Source organism: Perognathus longimembris, chromosome 13 (assembly GCF_023159225.1).
Source record: "Perognathus longimembris pacificus isolate PPM17 chromosome 13, ASM2315922v1, whole genome shotgun sequence".
Lineage (NCBI taxonomy): Eukaryota > Metazoa > Chordata > Mammalia > Rodentia > Heteromyidae > Perognathus > Perognathus longimembris.
This window is the reverse complement of record NC_063173.1, coordinates 16218376-16232908: the sequence shown is the minus strand read 5'-3', so window position 1 is coordinate 16232908 and position 14533 is coordinate 16218376. Positions and strand designations below refer to the sequence as shown.

General features: G+C 46.2%; 1 protein-coding gene across 1 annotated transcript; it reads right to left on the bottom strand.

Moving 5' to 3' along the window:
- Positions 1-2293: 2293 nt before the first annotated feature.
- Eif3f (eukaryotic translation initiation factor 3 subunit F) lies at positions 2294-10003 on the bottom strand. The gene is made up of 8 exons (XM_048360523.1): positions 9617-10003; positions 5813-5883; positions 5504-5583; positions 4796-4933; positions 3551-3642; positions 3100-3236; positions 2904-3017; positions 2294-2534 (listed from the first exon to the last, which is right to left on the bottom strand). Exons 1-8 carry the CDS (start codon positions 9990-9992, stop codon positions 2457-2459), a joined length of 1086 nt encoding a protein of 361 aa, XP_048216480.1. The 5' UTR covers positions 9993-10003; the 3' UTR covers positions 2294-2456.
- Between the last annotated feature and the right edge of the window lie 4530 nt (positions 10004-14533).

Sequence of the window (14533 nt, the reverse complement as noted above, 5' to 3'; positions counted from 1 at the left end):
AGGCTTGCCCCTCAAGATGTACTTTCTTGTCTTTCTCATAGGCAGATGGTGAAAACCACTGTGTGGTTCCTGGGGTGACAAAGAACTGAACTGGATGACTACAAAAAACTCCTACTTATGTCCCCACATGGAACTATACCTGTCAGCACAAAGAAACAACCCAATGCCCAGCATTAAAAAATTGTATAAGGGGTTGCACACGAGGTGTGACTCAGGTGATAGGGATAAAGTGTCAAGAGCTTGAGTCCAGGTCTTGAGTGAAAAAAAAGTTTGAACAAATGAGCTTTATAATAGAAACTTATGAGATGAAAATAAGGTTTTCAAAGACTTATTAAAATACAAAATTAGGTTGGGCTGGGGTGTGGCTCAGTGGTATAGCTGTGTTCAACATGCATGGAGATTCAATCCACAGCACCAAAAAAATATGACTGAAAACTAGGGCTATTTGTAATTAGCAATTAACAATACCTGAAGGGCCACTTTGAATTATCCTTTTTTTTTTTTTCTGTAGAAATACTTGAAAATGGGGCTGGGAATATAGCCTAGTGGCAAGAGCGCTCACCTCGTATACATGAAGCCCTGGGTTCGATTCCTCAGCATCACATAAACAGAAAAGGCCAGAAGTGGCGCTGTGGCTCAAGTGGCAGAGTGCTAGCCTTGAGCAAAAAGAAGCCAGGGACAGTGCTCAGGCCCCGAGTCCAAACCCCAGGACTGGCAAACAAACAAACAAACAAAAAACCCCAAAAACTTGAAAAAGCAGCTACACTTAGAATAAAAGTATCATTGTTCAAAATAGGAGTCAGTGCTGGAAGCTTATGCCTGCAACTCTAGCTATTCAGGAAGTGAGATCCAGAGACTAAGTTTGAAGCTGCCCCAAGAGAAAAGCTCATGAGATTTCATTTCCAAAATAACCAGCAAGAAGCTGGGCTGGTGGCATGGCCCAAATGACAGTGTCCGCTGAACAAGCTCAGAAAACTCAAAGTCCTGAGTTTAATACACACACGTACGTACGTATAAACACACACACACACGCCTAGTAACTATTTATTTATTCCTGGTCCTGGGGCTTGAACGCAGGGCCTAGGCTTTGCCCCTGAGCCTCTCTGTGCTCAAGGCTAGTGCTCTACCACTTAAGCCACAGTGCCACTTCTGGCCTTTTCTGAATAATTTATTGGAGATTGGTTTCCTATGGAAACCAGGCAACTCACTGAGAAACAGTCAAGGTTCTGTTAGTGAGCATTTTTCCAGACTGAAAGGCCAAAGGGGCAATTTAGTAAAGCAGGAGTAATTCCTCCCCCTGGAGAAGACTTCCACCAGCGCAAGCACATGGGCCCCAGGACCGATTCCGTGTCCTCCGTGTCTTCCTCCTGCCCTCTCACTCACTCACCCAGGGGCAGACCCTTCAACACTGCACAGGGCACATCTTCATACTGTCATCCACGTAAGATGCTACAATTGATCACAATTGGTTTCCTGGAGGTTCATCTTGCTCTGACCACAGGCAAAAGGACAGGACAAAGGTGACTGACTGCGAAACTGGCCTTATACTTGCTCGGCAGTAGCTCTACCACATGAGCCACACTCCTAGCTGTTCTTTTAAGTTTTTTCAATACTGTTTTTTTTTTCTGTCCAGGTCAGCCTGACCATGTTCTCCCTATTCACACATTTATAGCTGAGATGAGAGGCAAGTATCATTGCACCTAGCTCTCTCCGTGTGCGTGTGTGTGTGTGTGTGTGTGTGTGTGCTGTCCCTGAATCCATCCGTCTGGCTGGCACTCTACTATTTGAGTCACAGCTCCGTGTGTGTGTGTGTATGTGTGTTGGAGCCCTTCAACTCAGGGCCTGGGCGCTGTCCCTGAACTCCATCCGTCTGGCTGGCACTCTACTATTTGAGTCACAGCTCCATTTCCTGCTTTGCTGGTTAATGGGAGATAAAGAGTCTGATGGACATCCCTGCCTGGGTTAGCCCAGAACTAGGATCCTCAGATCTTAGCCTCCTGAGTAGCTAGGATTATAGGTGTGAGCCTAGCTTTTTATTGGTAGATGGCATGAGGGGCAAGGGTCTCACGAACGTTTTCCCTACAGGCCTTGAACTGCAATTGTCTGATGTCAGCCTTCATAGCAGCTAGGATTACAAGTATGAGCCACCGTGCCTGGCAAGTGGGTACAATACTTATAGGACGTGTGAAACAAACAGCCAAAGTTTACTTACAGTATCCACTTCCTCGTTTCTGTGAGCTCTCTAAAACAGTTTTCTCCCTTCCTTCCAGGAATGAAATCACATCAGATGGGATTCACTTACAAAAGGTGGGCTATGTTTATTTAGAGCCACAGCAGCTGACTCAAGTGTGACCCAAGACCACAGAGAAACCACTTCTTGCTCTGCCCCTTCTGGCTTTTCTTCTGACAGCATTCAGCAACCCACTCTCCTCGGTGTGCTAACATGTAGGTCCCATTCATAGGTTGACGAGTTTCTCATTGAGGGCGATCTGGGACTGTGTGAGGTTGGCCAGGTAGGTTACCATCAGTAGGTCCTGGAAAACAAAAGATAAATGAGTGAAGCAGAAAGCTGGTCCTGCGCTGTGCCGCAGGGCTGAGGACAGTCCTGGATACAGGACAGCAGGGAGAGGCTAAGCAGGAGCCCAAGGCTGGGGTCAGCATCTGAGCTGCTGCACTGTGGTCTGCGGGTGCCTTCGGTGACTGCAGCATCGGGGAAGATCAGAGCTTGCGTTTTGTCATCCCTGAAGTTTAGTATTTCTCTGTGAAGCTTATGGCAAGTCACGCAGTATCAGCGACAGTGGAGGAAGGCCTGGCATCTCCCTCCCGCCCTCCCAACCTGGGCTGCAAAGCGGCAGCCTCCTCTACCCACTCTGGGCCCCGAAGGACCCAACGATGGCACTCACATTGATGTTGCTGTTGAGCATGGTCTCAAAGTCGTCCGGAACGATTTTGGGTACTTGATTAACCAGACTCATCAAGAAACGGCCCACCGTATTGTCAGCAGACACTTTTCCAGACTGAGCAGCAAAGCACAGGATTTCAGTGAGGCAGCACACAGCACCACCCTCAGCAGCGCCTCCCCGGGCTCTGCCCCCTCACCAGCACGTCCTCCGCATACTGCAGCACTGTGCTGAGTGCGTCCTGGATGCGCGCCGACGCTCCTCCTACTTGCTGCAAGTCGCTTGAGAGGCCGATCACCCGGTTAGGGCTAAAACAGGTCTTCATGATCAGGTCCACTGGGGGAGTGGTTTGAGGGTGGGAGCAGAGACAGGAAATTCAGTCACACCACCAGCAGAGGCAAGACTCCATCTAACCTTCTTGCTCCCCCGCGCTTCCGGCACTGCCCCTCCTGGCTTTCATTCTTTCTGGTGGTGCTCAACAACTCTACGTGGTATGCCAACCACTGGTTTGGTTAGCACAGATCAATGTCTCATGCTCTCTGGTGCTTTTCCCACTTTGCTAGGCCACCCAGGGCGTCCATCCTTGTTCATAGCAGCCCTTCGCCTGCCCTGATAAGGCCTGAGACCTTTAACCAGTATGGGCCACTCACCTCCAATGCGTTCGGTGTCGTAATATGCGTATTTCACCGTCAGAGGTGTGAACATAACTCCCATGGTCCTCCCAGGGACACCCATCAACGTGCTAAGGAGAGGAGAAGAGAAGTAAACATGGCCCCCGGAGCAGGCATTCCATGTCTAGCCTGTACCATGTGAACCCTGGAGACAAGCGAGCAAAGCTCTCTCTTTCCTTAGCTCACGCCACACACCAGACCCTGAGCCTGTGAGAGGACTTGGCCCTGACCTAGTCCTTTGAGATGACGACTCTGCACACCAAAATGACAGTGACAAGAGGACAGGACTCTGACACTGGGGCAGGCTGCCATGGAAAAATGACAACACATGGGTTTTTTTTTTTTCTGGGACCAAGCTTTACATTAACATTGAAAAAGCACAGAGTCCTGCCTGCAAACTGCTAGAGCGAGAGCTACAAGCAACCTCAGCAAAAGCAATGTGTTTGCTACACTTGGAGTGGGAGTTCACCAAAGCTGAACGAGTCTGGCAATGGGCTACAGCTTGGCAGGACGCTGGCCCATAGGGCTTGGCCCCCATGTGACTTCCTGCGCAGTATCCCACCTGTGAGCCCCAGCCACGGCATGAAGGCACACAGTACAGGAGACCCCTAAGGACCGCCTTTAACCACAAGACGCATCTTCCAACTTCCACGGCAGCCTCTTCCTTGGTAAGCAACCAGAGCCTTCCCCAATACCACCACCAACCGCCACTGTGAAACTTCCTGTAAGTTCACTGCTCAACACTGTAATGCTATCATAACTCAAATAGTAGTCAATCCTAAATTAAAAGACATCTTCAAAATTAAGGACAGTCACCCTTGAACCTCTAAATATGCCAAGTTCTAAAGGGTAATGTGGAACTAAGCAGGGAACATGATGAAGATCATGACAAGAAAGCTGTATGAGGATATATCCTGCCTGTTCCAGAAAAATGACATGGAAGACACAAGACAGTATATTCAAATATCTAAATATCAAAACCACCTGAAAATGGTTCTCACATACAGTAAGCGTGTGGAGAGCTAGGGTGAGAGGGGCAATTGTAGGGACAATCTGCTTCAGTGTGAAAGCTGGCTAATGACGGCTACTGAGAGAGACGTGAGCCTTCCACAGAGCTCTGAGCTGCACTGAAGGAGTGAGGCCTGCGAGGTGTGGGGCTGGGGAGTCACCTGTGCGTGGCTGACTGGCTTCTTATGCCCTGGTGACCCAGCACACTGCGGTTACCTGACATAGGCCTTGATGCTCATGCGGCCATTCTGGAGACTTGTGTCCACGGTAAGGTGAATGGGGTTGGGGGCCTCCCGACTGTAGTACTCATGGATCAGCACCGAGTGCTCTGTGATATCGTGGCCTGTTGCGTACCTGGAAAGGCAACACAGTCGTACCTTCACCACAGTGACATCAATACCAAACAGAATAGTGGCATGTGTGGCCCTAGTGTATCTGACACCTCTATGGTAATTATATCTAAAGATACTCCCCCTACCCCAAACTGTAAAATATAAAATAATCTCAAGGGATCTGACCTGCCTGCAAAATACAAGTAATCCAAGCCAGGCACTGATGGCTCATGCCTGTAATCCTACCTACTCAGGAGGCTGAGATCTGAGGATCCAGGTTCAAACCCAGCCTAGGTAGGAAAGTATGTAAAACTCTTACCTCTAATTAACCATAAAAAGCCAGAAATGGAGCTCTGGCTCAAGTGTTAGACAGATAGCCTTGAGCAAAAAAGCTTAGCGACAGGGCCCAGGTCCCTTTGAGTTCAAGTCCCAGGACAGGCACAATGAATGAACAAAACACACACCAATGATCAGATTTGTAGTTCCTTGAGGTAATACACTTTCAATACCCCGTCTCTAGCAGGGGGAAGACAAGGTCTATTTAGTCAATGGCAAAAGAGCTTGGCTATCACCCCTGGTCATTACAACTTACCAGCCCAAGATGAGCTCATTTGGAGAGACTTTTTTGTGCAGTTCATACATGTTCTTAGCAAATTCCATGTCAACTGCCACCTAAGAGGGAAGGTAGGGAAGGAACATAAGAAGCTAGAAGTGCAAAGAACTGAACAGAAAGGAGAGCAGGCACCCCCACCAAACCCAAGAGCTCCGGAAGTACATCTAATGGGATCAAGCTCCTTGGCTGTTGGAACTCTAGTCACAATCACAACAACCTCGCAGAAGGCCCCTGAGGGGGCCTGACAAATGGCCAGCCCTCCACTGCAGAGACTCCAGCACCACTCACCTCATCTTCTGACTCATTGTGTGGCACCGAGAAGCAATTGGTGACCTCCACTGAGTGCTTGTCAACAGTCCCTGTGGAAGAGAGAAGCAGCCATGTGTTACAGAATCCTAGGGACCCCAACAGGGGTTCCTGAAGATCTCCTGTTAGTGAACACCAAACATGAGTGTGTCAGCTCCAAGTTCCATATCAGTGGGATAAGGATTCTCCAGAAAACAGAAACTCTGGAGCGATCACCAAGGCTTCCTGTCAACAGTGGGTTCGTCCTTTCTATCACCAATACTTTCCAGAACTTTGATACTGGTTTTTCAGCCTCAAGACTTTCTCCCTATGAGGAAACCTGTAGAGTGTCTATATTGTTTATACAGAGTATCAATACATTAGCCTGATCTCATAGGGAGTGTTACCTATATGTCTCTTTATATTCCTTAACTGTTATGGTCACACATAAATCCTTTACCTGTGAATCTCTAAAGACACCAGTCTTTACCCTTTTTCGTTCTTCTAGTTCTAATACCTTATTCCCAGGACAATTTCCTTGATCTCACTGGACCATTAGTACTCTGAGTTCGCTCCCACCCCAGGCTATAAGCGCTTTATTCTCTACCACTGTGCCCACTGTGCCCAGTAGTGCTTCTCCAGGTCCAGTTCACTTTGGCTTCTAAGCATATGCAACATTCCTTTCTTCATCTCATGTGGTGTCTTCTGCATTCAATATACTCGACTGAACTTCATCCGCCCTAAAGCTCTCTTTTCCTTGGCTTTCCATGATGCCAGTCTCTTCTAGTTCTTTTTGTTGGGTCCTTGTTTGCCATATCCATGTTTTCAGCATTGCCTTAGTTTTCCTATTTTTTACTCTTTGCTCCTTTTGTAGGTCACATCCTAACCTAGAAATGTTTTTTGAATAAGAGTTTACAAGTCCATTTGGTTATATATTAATTTTGGCTACTTTCTTGAACAGCAGAGTGGAGTAGCTGACAACAGGATACATATACAAACCTTGAAATATTTACTATCTGGTCTCTATGTGAAGCTGCCAATCTCTCCATTAGGCGCTTACCCACTTTATGCTTTTGATTACTCTTATCTTTCAGTGGCATAATTCCTAAGCTGGCATACTTGGCCCCTTCTCTTTTGTACTTGACTCTTCACTTTTCCTTTTGTGGTGCTAGAGATGGAACCCAGGACAACACGCATGCCAGGCAAGCACTCTTACCACGTAGTTACTTCACACGTCTCGTTCAATTTTCTGTTTAACCTCATTGGCATACTCAGTGGACATCTCACAAGAAACACACAACAAACCAAAGTCACCCTTGACATTCTCTTTCTTCTTGTCCTCCTAACTAAAGACCTAGGAGCTCTCGGATATTTTCTTGTCTTCTAGTTGTTTACTTCTGATCACATTAAATCCTATCAACTCTATTTCCTATCTTTCAATTCATCTCCCTGTCTCCACTTCTCAAGTGCTTTTCTATGACCAGATCAGCCTCAATCTAGTGTCTAAGCACCAGAGCCTGTGCCTTTCAACCACTCCCTAAAAAGTAGCCAGAGCGATCTTTAATTGCTTTTTTTTGCCAGTCTTGGTCTTGGACTCAGGGCCTGAGCACTGTCCCTGGCTTCTTTTTGCTCAAGGCTAGCACTCTGCCACTTGAGCCACAGCACCACTTCTGGCCATTTTCTATATATGTGGTGCTGGAGAATCGAACCCAGGGCTTCATGTATACAAGGCAAGCACTCTACCACTAGGCCATATTCCCAGCCCTTTAATCGCTATTTAGTCTTGCTGAAATGCCAAGTACTCAAGATCTTCCCCGAATAGTCCCACCTTCGGTTAGGCTGAAATTTTGTTTTCTCATTGCTTCACGTAAACTTCCTTCATGGTACTTTATCTACTTGGAATTACTTAACACAAGTCAATGTCTCTTGGCTCTGCTAGCTTCATTTCCTGCATTATTTCTATCCCCTCCATGCCTCTAATACTGACCTCTTCACACTGACCTCTTCACTGGGAGATATACTATCTCTTTCCCACTCTTCTAACACCAGCTCAAATGTCAACCTTTCTATAAAGCCTTTTCCAACCTTCTGAAATAACTGTGTTCTCTATTAGAACATTTATTATATTCAAATTATTTACAAGCAGGAATACATTTCCAGCAGAGCACATTTGATCAAACTTTAGTACCTAACAGTTTATGACACATAACAGGCATTAACTTCAATGTTTCACAAATTAAAGTCAAAGAGGAAAATATAAGTTCTTAGAAAGTGGTATCCCTCCACTCCTCCTCTCTCTCTTCTTTTTCCTTTGTGCCAGTCTTGGAACTTGAACTCAGGGTTTGGGCACAGTCACTGAGCTTTTTGCACAAGGCTAGTGCTCTACCACTTGAGCCACAGCTCTACTTATGGTTTCTTTGGGAGTTAATTGGGGGGGGGGATAGAGTTTAACAGCCATACTGTGCCAGAAGTTGCTTTCTGTAATAATTCATCCTCAGCTAAGTCTATTAAAGTAGCCCCTAGAAGAACTGGACTTTTAGGGTAATTTATTCCAAAATATAACTAATACTTGCTGGAATCTGTCTACATATCCTGTCCTCTTTGCAATACTGTCAATTTTATTTTACGGTATAAAGGTTATTACAAGTATGAGGGTACAGGTGGCTCATGACTTAATCCTAGCCATTCTAGAGGCTGAGATCAGAAAGACAGGTATGAGACCAGCCCAGGGGAGAAAAAGCTCCCGAAAGTGAAGTGCTTCTCATACCAGCTACTTGAGAAGCACACTGGACTGGGGCCCAAGAAAAAGCAAAAACTCTATTCTAAAAATTAAAACAAAAAAGCTGGAAGCCTAGCTCAAGTAGTAGAGGGCTTCCTGGCAAGTGTTAGGTCCTGAGTTTAAGCCTCAATATAGGAAAAAAAAAAGGGGGGGGGGAAGGAAACCCCCAGTAGTACTACCCCTCTCCACTCAGAAGAAATGATGTAAACAACTAAGGTGAATTTAATGTCTAAAACCTATCATCAAGTAACAATGAAATGAAATTTAGGGAACCAGAACAAATAATTTTTTTCTTTCAAATTCAGAACAAAGAATTTATTCAACAATTCCTCTACAGTGCTTTTAACACAAAATGTTATTTCCTAACACCCTAAACACAGATTAAATAAAGATCACTCTTTAATCTGAAGTCCCAGGGTAGATTTGTAAGCAGATAACACGGATGTTTCTGTCAAGATGAAAATAAGAGGCAACGTGGGGGAGGGCGGAAAGGGATAGGGTCTACTACTTAAAGAACTAGTATTAAGTGAGAACGAGGGACAAAGGTTCAAGGCTAAACGTTTAAGAAAGCAGAATATTTAGTTCCGAATAGGCTCTGGTCAATCAAGTGTTTTGTTGACAGCAAATACTTCATAAACACCTTGGAAACCAAGTGGTCATGGGCTTAAGGAGTTAAGGGTTAATTCCTCACTGGGCGTTGGAGCCCATTTTTTGGCATAATGGAGCTGATCATACTTGGCATGGGATGGTGCTGGGAATATGTTTAAAAACATATTTAACACATTTAAAAATGCAGATCACCCGGTAGACACTTTCCTCAGTACCTGGTAACTGCCTGCATGCTTTTAAGTAGTCAAAGTGCCAGCAATCGGGTGGGTAAGAGTGGGTAGGTTCGAGTTCTCTAGGGAAGATAAATCGCTGCAGACAGGTGTCACGGAGAACAGGTAAGAGATCAATGCGGAGGGAAGGCAAGGGACGGAGGTAGCGATGAATGCCCGGCGAGATACATGGGAAGGCAGGCCACTCACCCAGCAGGGTCCCGATAACTCGCGCGGCGCCCTCGTTGCGTCGTTCGTAGCTGTCCACGATGGAGGCCAAGATGACAGGGTGCAGCCTGACCACGCGGCCACCGGGGAAGGGCCCAGGGAGCGCGGGACCCGGCAGCGAGGGAGCCGGCGTCTGCGCCGGGGCCGGCGCTGAGGCCGGGGTCTGGCCGGGAGCCGCAGGCGTGGCTGCCGCCGCAGGGTCAGAAGAAGTAGCAGGAGCCGGAGCCGCTGGAGGCGCTGCTGGCGCTGAAGCTGGGGCCGATGCTGGGGTAACAGCCGGGGCCGGCGCCGCGGCTGAGGCCGGGGCTGGAGCCGGCGTGGCGGGAGGAGCGCTGGCCGGGACTGCGGGTGCTGCCATCTTGCCGAGAAAGAGGGAGCTTTAAGCGGAAGGAAGTGCGTTAGTGAGTCTTAGGCGCCTGATAGGCTGAATGGATACCACGTGATCTGGTCTCGTTGCCTATTGGTTATGTGCTATTTCTCGGGGCACCGGCGCTTCCTGGCTGGTTGTAATGTTTTCCGGACCTGGTGCTCTTTACTTCTGGCCCGATGCGCACTTCCGGAGAGCCGGGCTAAGAAGTTCCGAATGCATTCCGAACCCCGTTGGAAGAGAAGCCACTAAACTCAGTCTACAGAGCTGCCGCCAGATGGCGCCAGGGAGCAGCTCGAAAGTGTTTCAGACTTTGCTGTCAGGGACGCAGGTGGCTCGTGCCTGTAACCCTAGCTATTCAGGAGGGTGAGGCCGGAGGATCGGGGTTCAAAGCCAGCCCAGGCAGGAAATGGTCCATGGAGGATCTTACCTTCAAGAAGCCAGAAGGGGAACTGTGGCTCAAGGGGTAGAACGTTAGGTATGAGTGGAAAAAGCTAAGGCCCTGAGTTCAAGTGCTACAACACACATAAACACACAAGGGCTTTTCACTCAATTTGCATGCAGAATACGCACCAGATGCTCTTTTGGGTTTTCGGTAAATGTCAGTGTGCAAGCTCTTAAGTTTGCACGGGGGAGGACAGTAAGTAAATTGTCTTTTATGTTATAGGTGCTATAATATAATGTAGTTATTAAACTGTACTAGGAAAAGGAACCACTAGCAGGGCACGTGGGAATCCGTTGTGTGGGGTTGAGGTAGGTTTTGTGAATGAAGGTATGAAGATAGGTAGCCATTCGTTGGGGCTTTTATTTTATTTTATTTGGGGCTCTTAAGGAGGGGAGATGGTTTTCAGGCAGAATAGACAGCCAGTGTAGAGGTCTTCATGCAGGCCCACTGTGTTTGAAGAGGCTATTTGATGTGTGTTAAGATCCAAGGAAAGAGTGACAGATTGGACTCCCTCTACTGAGGGTCAGGAGTGGATCATTAAGAAACTCTTATGTTATAAGAAATTGGCTTTTTGGGGGGAGGGAAAGGGGGGAGGGGGGCATGAGGGACAAGGTAACAAACAGTACAAGAAATGTATCCAATGCCCAACATATGAAACTGTAACCTCTCTGTACATCAGTTTGATAATAAAAATTTGAGAAAAAAAAAAAGAAATTGGCTTTTTGTGATTATAGAAGCTGAGAAGTCCCAAGATCTATGGTCTGCCATCTGGAGACTCAGAATTGCTGATGGTGCCCATTGTAGCCAAGAGACAGTATTTCATTAAAGTCAGAAAGCCAGAAGAGAACACCCATATCTCCTCTCAAAGCAGCTAGGCAGGAATAAGTTCTTCTTGCTACCAGGAGAGTCAGCCTTTCCTTCCGTAGCGGTCTGCAACTAATTGGATGAAAGTTACCCACATTAGGGAGGGTGATCTGCTTTACTTTAGCTACTGATTCAACTGCCAGTCTCATTCCAAACAGCTTCACAGACATTTCCAGAATAATGTTTGAGCAAATGTTGGGGTACCTTAGGACCCAGTCAGGTTGATACTTAAAACAATTAACTGTCATATACAAGTTTCTGTTGTATTGCTTGAGAGGTCTTCTCTGAAAACAGGAGGGTCACAAAGACAGGTAGATTGAAGTTCTCACTCCTATCCCTCAGTGGTGGGAAGAGAGAAGTGCAGATAGCTTTCTTCCCCTTCCTTTTTCCTCTGACTTTATTATTATTATTATTATTATTATTATTATTATTATTGTAGAAGACCCAGGAATAAATTTCTTTTTTTTTTTTTGGTTCGTTTGTTTTTTAGCCAGTCCTCCTTGGACTCAAGGCACAAGCACTCTTCCTGGCTTCATTTTGCTCAACACTGTTCCACTTGAGCCACAGCGCCACTTTTGGCCTTTTATATATATGCAGTGCTGAGGAATCGAACCAAGGGCTTCATGTATATGAGGCAAGCACTCTTGCCACTAGGCCATATTCCTAGCCCCCTGACTTTTGTTTTGTCTGATCAGTTTCGGTGTTTCATGTCTCTGTATCTCTTTTCTACCTATGTTTTATGTCTGTTTCTGTCCCTAATCTCTGTATCTTCGGTTTCTACCCCTTTCCTTTTAGGTACTCAGTTGCCTTAGTTGTTGGTTCTGCCCCTAGCCAGGCCAGGGTTAATAGAAAGGAAGATCACTCTGTCTCATGCCTCCACCCTCCAATTAAAATGGTTTTTCCCATATCTCATTTCTACTTCCTTAGAAGTGACTCAAAATCCTGCCCAGTGTTCTCAGGGTCAAGCAGACCTGGAGCCTTGCAGTAAGTGGCCTCTCTACTCTGTCACCCTATCCATAAGAGCATTCTTTTATTTTCCTATCTTGGTTTCTTGGTCTTGACTCTTGGTTTTCTTGTTTCTGGGTCTAGCCTGAGCTTGATTAAGGCTCTGGAGAAGAGCAGTTTCTCTACTTGCCTGTTCTGGACTCTGAGAAAACTTGCTGAGCATTAGGTACAACGAGAAGGAGGAAGGCTCACAGGCAGTGGCCACTTGTACCTTCTCCTTTTATAAATTTCTCACTGCCCTCAAACTTTTGGGAGACGCTTTTAACTCACAGTTTATACAGACACAACCATATTTATCTTCTGACCACAAAACACACACCTGTCTTTATCAAACAGGCTCTCTCATATAAAGGCCAATCTTTGCTTTTGCTTTGAATCTTATCCTAGTCCCTGGTCTCAATTCTCTCACCCTCTCATTTCCTCGCCCTCACCTGCATATCTATTGGATGCTTTTGGTCATTTAAAAAATATATTCTCCTACTTTTATGTGAAAATGAAGAGAACATTTCCCATATCACCGTTTAAATTTCTTTTGTTGCCAAGCTTCATGAAAGATTTGTTTACAGATTAACTCTGTTTGGGCTGGGAATGTGGCTTAGCGGTAGAATGCTCGAGCACCTTGCATTCATGAAGCCCTGGGTTCGATTCCTCAGCACCACATAAACAGAAAAATCCAGAAGTGGCGCTGTGGCTTAAGTGGCAGAGTGCTAGACTTGAGCAAAAAGAAGCCAGGGACAGTGCTCAGGCCCTAAGTCCAAGCCCCAGGACTGGCAAACAAACAAACAAACCCCCCAAACCAAAAAACAGAAACAAATGAACTCTGTTTCCTCCTATCCTTTCTTGGATGAATTGAATTTTATTTTATCTAAGGAATATATGCTCAACTAGCATTCTACCCCTAAACACTGATACCAACATCCTTTTAATGTGATTATATCGTACATTTTTGTTAGATCAACATTCAGTGGTTTTGCTATTATTTGTATGCAAACATTATTCACACTTGAGTTTATTTTTACTAAGTTTTTCAACAACTTCAAGAAATGTTGTACTGGCTGAAGATGTGGTGGTGGCGACAGATTCCAGTTTCCCTGTAATCAAGTCCAACTGCCCTCATCTCTGGGTTAAGATAAAGTTTCAGAGAGGGCTAGGTGTTCCAGGGAGAGACCTGAAGGATGTCTTGGGATCTTTTCTCTTCCAGACAGAGCAGCGCAGGCCTTGGTGTCTGGAGGAGTGAGGTGACATTGCCCCTGGTGAGCAATCACCAAGCAGCTGTGACAGCCAGTGGGTGGGTGGTTTTGCTCCCCAGAAGCTCAGTAAGCTCTGCTTTCCCAGCCCCGTGAGGCATCAGAGGGGAGGAGTTTGGGTGTTCATACCTATATTTTTGTTTGCTTTGTGTTTTTAAAAAATAAATAATGCTTTACTTTCATCTATTTTAGTTTTAAATTTTTATTGTAGGGGCAGGGAATATGGCCTAGTGGTAAAGTGCTCGCCTCGTATACATGAATCCCTGGGTTCAATTCCTCAGCACCACATATATAGAAAAAGCCAGAAGTGGCGCTGTGGCTCAAGTGGCAGAGTGCTAGCCTTGAGCAAAAAGAAGCCAGGGACAGTGCTCAGGCCCTGAGTCCAAGCGTCAGGACTGGCAAAAAACAAAACAAAACAAAATTTTATTGTAAAGAGGATGTACAAAGGGGTTACAGTTACATACATCAGGTAATAAGTACATTTCCTTTTGAATGGTGTCCCCTTCTCTCTCATTTTCTCCCACTTTTTCCCTCCCCACCTTCCTCAGCCTTTTTTGAGGAAAGGTCCTGCTGTGTAGCCCAGGCTGGCCTTGAATTTACAATCTTCTGGTTCTGTGTCCTGAGAGCTTCAATTACCCCTATGCCTGGCCTCACGACTATATTTTTTTTATATCAACTCCATCAGGCACAAAAAAAAGGAGTGGGTTTGGATTAAGATGATCCCATCTCCGTCTGCAGAGCTGTCTGACCAGAAACAGGATTTGTTGTTGTTGTTGTTTTAAATCCCTCCCAGCAAGTACCTTGCTTGTTAGCTGCCTGGCCCTGGGAGTTGAGCCATTTCTGTCTTATCTCCAGTTCCTCAAGTTTGAGCTAGTACACCCTAGCCTGGAATCTCTGGGGATGTTTTCCTGTCATGTTTTCTCCCCTTCTTTCCGGAGGCTTTGTGAACATGAACCCTTTGCACAGGAGCC